Here is an 8,044-nt window from a genome sequence, read left to right on the forward strand (position 1 = left end):
CAGATGGAGGCTTCCCAAGCCTCTCGAAAGGAGGCTTCAAGCCTCCTCGAAAGGAGGCTTCAAGCCTCTCAAAGGAGGCTTCCGAGCCTCTCGAAAAAAGGCTTCCGAGCCTCTCAAAGGAGCCTTCCGAGCCTCTCGAAAGGAGGCTTCCGAGCCTCTCGAAAGGAGGATTCCAAGCCTCTTGAAAGGAGGCTTCCAAGCCTCTTGAAAGGAGACTTCCAAGCCTCTTAAAAGGCGGTTTCCAAGCCTCTTGAAAGGCGGCTTCCAAGCCTCTTGAAAGAAGGCTTCCAAGCCTCTTGAAAGGAGGCTTCCAAGCCTCTTGAAAGGAGGCTTCCAAGCCTCTTGAAAGGAGGCTTCCAAGCCTCTTGAAAGGAGCTTTCCAAGCCTCTTGAAAGAAGCTTTCCGAGCCTTTTGAAAGGAGAGGGCTTCCAGGCTTCCGAGGCTTCCGAACCTTTTGAAAGAAGGCTTCTTGAAAGGAGGCCTTCGAGCTTCTTGGAAGAGCGTAGAAGGATGCTTCTAATACTCTTGCAACGAAGCAACCGAGCTTTTCTTAAAAACCTTCATGCCTCTCAAACGGAGACTTCCGAACTTTTAGATTTCAGTTCAAAAGCATATTCCTAACATATTATTCAACATTTTGTTTAGATCAGGTAGATTGCATTGAAGATTTTCCAAACTTGCTCATTTGACGTTTTGTCCGTTTGATTTTTATTCTGCAGCCCTTCATACGCTGTGCTGGTTGAGGAGGGCAGGATTCAATTGGTTTTGATTTACCGTTCGCCATGTATATTGTACATAAGACAAAGTTTTGAAATAAAAATACAGAATTATCAAAACTTAAACACCCTGTCCATGGATAAGGGGCTTGACGTTGATATTTCAAGTGTCTTAAAAAGATTTTTATTTTATTTTTATTTTTGTTGTTTAATAGAGTGCTTTTTTCAAACAAAGGTTAAGTTCAACACTAAATTAAAAAAATTAGGATATTTTTCCATTTTTATATCTTTTTCAAAAGAATATCGTTATTTTAATGATAATGGTTTGAAAATAAGCTCCGTAGAGAAACTTTTATCACATCTTACTTAAATAAGGTCAACAGTTATACCAAACACTTGAGGTACCATGCCTCCAAGTTAACTAATGGTTAGTGTCACTTTGATCTAACAACAACTGCCTATTGAGTAAATTTGGAGGTGCCAGCAGGGCTCAGTAGGGTCTAACTAACATAACTCTAATACTAACAAGACCCTGAAACAAACGCTTATCCAAATAGCATTCATCTATTTATACTTGTAGTAGAAGCTAACAATAATTCATTTTGTACCCGTATAGCTGAAGTAGAATTTTAGTAGTGAAAAGTAGAATTTGTAGATTTACTAATTTGGCATTGGAGATAGTGAATGTATCTATTATATCTTCTCGATAATCTTTTTATTTTAGTCTCTCTAGCTGCATGGATCAACGCAAAAAAAAACTGTTTCTCTCTTCCTTCTATTAGGTTAGTTAGAAAAATTAGCGGATATATAGGGGACATGACTTAGTGTTTCTCGTATTAAGACAAATTCGCTGACCTTTACCTTATAATAAAATAAATGACCGATAGTAAAATAAATGACTGAAATTTAAAGATATCAAATAAATAATAAAAAACGAAAATAAATACATGACCATCGGTGGACAGAAAGATAAGAGACAGAGTTCTGTTTAGAATAGTTAATTGAGACCATTGCACTCACAAGATAGAGAATAACTAGTACCACTATTATTGCTACAAGACTAATAACTTGACCACTTACGGAAATGAGGATAGACCATATGATGCGTTGAATATTGTATACCCTGAATCTGAATAACTGAATTTTAGACCTCATTATTTTAATAAATAATAAAGGTTTGAATATTAGAAAAGGGAATAGAACTTGACCAAAAAAAAGCAATTACGGAACAACTGGACAGAAATTTTGTATAATGATCACTATTAGACTACTGAAACTTTAACATATGACATTACTGTGACTGATAGGATACAATTAACTCGACGACGTATTGACAAACATCCGATACTCAACCGTGTTAAAATAAGGGAAGCTCTTCAATGTGTCCATTTATTACAATAGCACTTAAATTAATCTATTTTGAAACTACCCTACCAGAATGATATCATTACATCTTTTATTCGAAATTGTTACTTGGAAATGGCAACAGTACCACCGTTGTCAACATAGACTACGATTAGGTATTGAATGTCGGCTCCAAGTAACTAATAATTAAATTTACATGTTAACTACTTATTTAGAAAACATCTATGTACATGTTGAGCTTCCATTATTTGTTCGGTTTATAATTGACAGACTGTAGATAGAAAGAATAATGTATCGGTATGATCACAATACAAACCCAGGCCGCAGTGACCTAGTGAGCAACATAGCTTGAGTCGTCTGCTAGTATTGTGTATCACATGGAGAGCCCAGCCGAGATACCAGTCTATTAATACTACAGCTGGTCAACTCTCGAAAAAAAAAAGAATTATCAAAACTTAAACAATAAGTTTCAATTGGAAATTAATACGTCCGCCATTACCCATTTTTGTCCGAGGTACCCCCTAGGGCCAGCGAAGGTACCCCCAGGGGTACATGTACCCCAGGTTGAGAACCGCTGTACTAGATAAATATTGTTTTTAAAAAGTTTAATCTTATTTGAAAAATATAGAAGAAGGAGATAATAGTAATTAGACATTTGCTAGAATTTCATTCAACATATAACATCAGTTGATAATAAAAACTTTTTCCTTATTTCCAGGTATACGTCTTGCTTGAGTGGATTCGTCCGGGTTTCTGCGGTGTTGGGAAACAACATAAAGCGATTCAATCCGGGCTTGATTGATTATATGTGTGATCTGTACGATACGCTGTTTGGAAAACGAGGATCTTCTTTCTTGGAATGGGACATCTTCAGCATGATGATATCGTTAATATTTGCGACCCGATGCGTTCTATTTAGCACTAGCAGAGAAGAAGCTATACCAAAAGGAAATGCAATTGACCATGACATTCTGATCGCCATGTTCCTGGTAAATGCAGTGAGAATCGTTGTCACACATGAAATTAAATTTTCCAATGCTATGGACATCGATGATGCGGCGACTGTAAATGACAAGGGGTTGTCTAAAAATTTGTGTAATATTTTCACGAAGCATAACATCTATCATAAAGATGATGATGATAATATCCCAATATCTATGGGACATCATCTAGTACAGACCATAAAGAAGCAGAGTCAAACATTTCTTAGGTGCTCATGCTTGTTGTTCCATGCAATAACTGATGCAGAGCTTCCTAGTGGCGATAATTTTGAGGCACTTGCTTCATATCTAGGCCTGGAAACAGATATTTGCACGTATTTCAACAACGATATTTACAGTCAGTTCATTTCAAATTTAATCACTGCTAATCTTCAAGAACTTCAAACTGTTAGGCAGAACATACGAAACAAGCAATCTGAAGACATTGTTCCGATTATTCAAGCTATACCACCTATTCGACAGCTGATAGATCTTCCGGAAGATTACAGTGACCTGATCAACAGTGTGTCATTTTTCACGTGTCCCAATAATGTTAGAGACGATTCACGTAACCCAACAATGTGTCTAGTCTGCGGAGAAATATTATGTTCACAATCATTTTGTTGTCAGAAGGAACTGGATAAGAACTCAGTAGGTTCATGTACGTATCATGTGCATACATGTGGTGCCGGAATTGGAGTGTTCCTAAGAATTCGAGAGTCAGAAATATTGTTGCTAGGAATGAACAAGGGCTGCTTCATACCTGCTCCCTATCTGGATGAGTACGGCGAGACTGATCAAGGATTGCGTCGTGGTAATCCATTGCGGCTATGTAGGGAACGTTATAAGAAGCTACACATCACCTGGCTCAGCCACGGTATTCACGAAGAAATTACTCGCCGCACTGAAACGCAACAGACATTGTTCGCAACACAGTGGCAGAATCTATGAAAAATAATTAAGAAACAGGTGTTAATCTAAAAAAATGTAGCGCAGAATATCATATTTATGCAGCCCGAACTAGAACCTAGTACGCCAAGTAGTTCCAGTGGTAATCCAAACGCGCCGACTTATGTGAATAATAATACAACTAGATATGTTTTATGTAATTTTGTTTTGCTATATTTTCAGCTGTTGATAGAGAATTTAATGAAAGTCTGTTTCATGATGTGAGTAAATACAGATCTTGCATCTAGTTGTTCTGTTATTATTTTACCGAAAATATCCAATATATTCAACATGCTTAACAGTAGGATTTATTCGTTCAAAAAATCGTTGTAACTAAATTTTCGAATGGCTATATCATCGGCTTCATCGAGGCATAGTATGAGGCCTTCTCGTGTAGGGTGCTGCAGAATGGGCCTTGGCCGACCCTATCCGGGTCGTAGCTGATGTGAGACAAGGATGTATTATATTACCGTTACTGTTCCTCATCGTAATCGACGAGATTCTGGTATATTCTGGACCGTGAACAAAACCGTGGGCTGCTTAACCATGGAGTACCTAAACGACTTCGAATTGGCTGATGACGTTGCACTCCTTGCTCAACGGCGCTCTGATATGCAGAGTAAGCTCAACGACCTTGCCGAGCGTTCCTCTTCGGCATGTTTAGGCTAGATGTTTACCAGTCGAGGCTATAGCACCAGTTGTCACACTAGTGCTTTATATGCGAAATGGCCAATCAAATCATCACAAAACAAGTTCAGATCGATAAAGCATATTCATATGATACGATAACATAATTGCTTATTTTTTGACGTTTTTTGCACCAGTTCTCGCACTAGTGGTCCCAATTTGGCCAATCTCGTAAGAAAACAATGAGATTTGCCAAATAAGGAACCAAAATTAAGAATAGTGCCACAACTGGTGCATGAGTTCCTATTATGGATTAATCGATTTTGAGGATTATAACAAATTTAATTGTCGTTTTCACAGCTGTTCACAGCAGGATATATAAAGTCGGCCGCATGCCTTTTACTTATGTTTAAAAAAAAAGTTGCTTTTATGTATGGCGACGATTGGTACATCCACCCTAGTCATCAACTATAACAAAGCCAAAATTTAATCTTTGGATGCAAACACGGTGACCCCTTCCATCTCCACAGTAGCCGGGCAATCAGTGGAGAATGTTGAAAGCTTCCAATATCTTGGTAGCCAAATGGCGTCAGACGGCGATATCAACCGACAAAGGCGCACGGAGCAAGAAAGAAAGGGCTGCCTTTGCGCGTTTAAGGGGATACGGGAAGCACGAACCATCATCAAATCGTCATCATTTTCATCATTGAATGCTTAATTTTTTTCTACAACAAATATGATTTTGAAAAAGTATCACCGGCGCGTGCTTACTCGCAATCTACATGCTGATACATTTACAGTTACACCAAACAACTGAAAACCGAAATACGCCGGAATAAAATATGTTCTAAAATTGTATAGCAAATTCAGTCTAGAAAGGTCCAGTTTCTGATAGCACATTGGTGGACAGGACACAAAAAATATGAATTCAAAACAAAAAAATGAGTGTGTATGGTTAGTTTCCTAAAGTTATCAAACAACAAGCAATGTTGCGATTTGCAAAAATGTTAATGATTTTATTCATAATGTTTAATACAAGTTTGTTATTATATTATCTATATTTCAATTATAAAATTTTCAACAAATATAATTGGGAAAAACTAAAAATCTCAAAAATCACGATTTAACCGATTCAATACGGATGGGTCATATATGACCCAAGACGAAAATCAGCTGCCGAAAATCAGTTTTAAGAGATAGAGCCTTGCTTTCTTCAGCAAAAATTTTCAAAATTAACTGTTCCATCCAGGAAAAATATTGCCCAGGTCAGGTTATGGTCACTAGGATGATCTAGAGCATCCAAACTATCCTTGCGTTCTAATTTTGATGTTCTAAGGAATCAACACCATTTTTTACCACATTCTGATTAAATAATTGAAATTGAAATGCTTTATGATAATATCCCGCACCTGTCCTGCAGTATAACAGATCTTTTTCAATATTTAAGATACTCCAAACAGTTCTTGAACTCAGATCTTAATATTCAAATCGGTCAACAAAAAAATCTACGATGTCCCCACTATTTTTATGAGTTTGGACAGCTCCACGGTTCTTCATTACACCATAACAGACACTCCACAGAATTCATTCGACACCTACGACACTCCAAACTCTCCTTGAGTACAGATCCTAATGTTCAAATCGATCAACATGCAGATCTTCGATGTCCCCACTAGTTTTATTAGTTGGAATAGCTCCAGGATACCTCGTAACACCATAACAGACACTCCACAGAATTAGTTCGACACCTACGACACTCCAAACTATCCTTGAGTACAGATCTTAATATTCAAATCGATCAACATGCAGATCTTCGATGTCCCCACTAGTTTTATGAGTTGGAATAGCTCCTGGATACCTCGTAACATAATTACAGACACACCACAGAATTCGTTCGACATCTGCGACACTCCAAACTATCCTTGAGTACAGATCCTAATATTAAGATCGATCGATATGAAGATCTGCGATGTCCCACTATTTTTATGAGGTGGAATAGCTCCGCGATACCTCGTAACACCATTACAGGCACACCAGAGTTCGTTCGACATCAACGGCACTCCAAACTTTCCTTGAGTACAGATCCCACACCACAGAATTCGTTCGATATCTACGACACTCCAAACTCTCCTTGAGATCAGATCTTAATATTCAAATCGATCAACATAGAGATCCTCGATGTTCCCACTAGTTTTATGAGGTGGAATAGCTCCGCGATACCTCGTAACACCATTACAGGCACACCAGAGTTCGTTCGACATCTATGGCGCTCCAAACTATCCTTGAGTACAGGTCTCAATATTCAAATCGATCAACATGAAGATCTTCGATGTCCCCACTAGTTTTATGAGTTGGAATAGCTCCACGGGATTTCGTGACACCATTATAGACACATCACAGAATTCGTTTGACATCTACGACACTCCAAACTGTCTTTGAGCGCAGATCCTAATATTCGAAACCATCAACATGAAGATCTCCGATGTCTAAACTATTTTTACGAGATGGAATAGCTCCACGGAACTTCGGTACACAGTAAGATATACACCACAGAATTCGTTGAACATGTACGACACTCCAAACTCCAAACAAGCTAAGATATTTACAAATCGATCAACTAGAAGATCTTTGATGTCCCCACTATTTTTATGAGTTGGAATAGCTCCATGAGACTTCATTAAACCATTATAAATACATAACAGAATTCGTTGAACATCTATTATACTCCAAACTATCCATGAGTACAGATCAGAATATTCAAAACGATCAACATAGAGATCTTCGATGTCTCAACTATTTTTATGAGTTGTAATAGCTCCACGAGATTTGGTTACACTATTAGAGACACGCCACAGAATTCGCTCGACATCTACGACACTCCAAACTGTCCTTGAGCTCAGATCCCAATATTCAAATCGATCAACACGAAGATATTTGAGGTCTCCACTATTTCTATTAGTGGCAATAGCTCCACGGGACTTCGATACACCATTAAAGATACATTACAGAACCCCTTGAACATCGACGACACTCCAAACTGTCCATGAGTACAGATCTCAATACTCAAATCGATCAACATGAAGATCTACGTCACCCCATCTATTTTTATGAGTTGGAATAGCTCTACTGGACTTCGTTACACCATTATAGACACATTGTAGAATTCGTTGAACATGTACGACAATACAAATTGTCCATGAGTTCAATTTTTTATATTCAAATCGATCAACAAGAAGATGTACGATGGTCTAGCATGAATTTACCGCCAAAAAATTGTATGGTGAAGGACATCTAGGGAAGATCGATATAGTACGTACAATTACTATTTTCAACACCCCTCTCCCCTTCGCCACTTCTTGTAATGAACCTCTAGTTTTTTTATTATTCGTCACGCACTTTGTGAATAAC

At 38.0% G+C, this 8,044-nt stretch overlaps 1 protein-coding gene across 1 annotated transcript in view; it reads left to right on the forward strand.

Moving 5' to 3' along the window:
- LOC134205276 (E3 ubiquitin-protein ligase UBR1) overlaps nucleotides 1–4,256 on the forward strand; it is a 38,351-nt gene extending 34,095 nt beyond the window's left edge. Inside the window, exon 11 of the mRNA XM_062680380.1 lies at nucleotides 2,800–4,256. Coding sequence (XP_062536364.1) covers nucleotides 2,800–4,012 — 1,213 coding nt within the window. The 3' untranslated portion in view covers nucleotides 4,013–4,256. The remainder of the gene's footprint in view (nucleotides 1–2,799) is intronic.
- The last annotated feature ends 3,788 nt before the right edge of the window (nucleotides 4,257–8,044 follow it).

Source organism: Armigeres subalbatus, chromosome 1, assembly GCF_024139115.2.
Source record: "Armigeres subalbatus isolate Guangzhou_Male chromosome 1, GZ_Asu_2, whole genome shotgun sequence".
Classification (NCBI taxonomy): Eukaryota; Metazoa; Arthropoda; class Insecta; order Diptera; family Culicidae; genus Armigeres; species Armigeres subalbatus.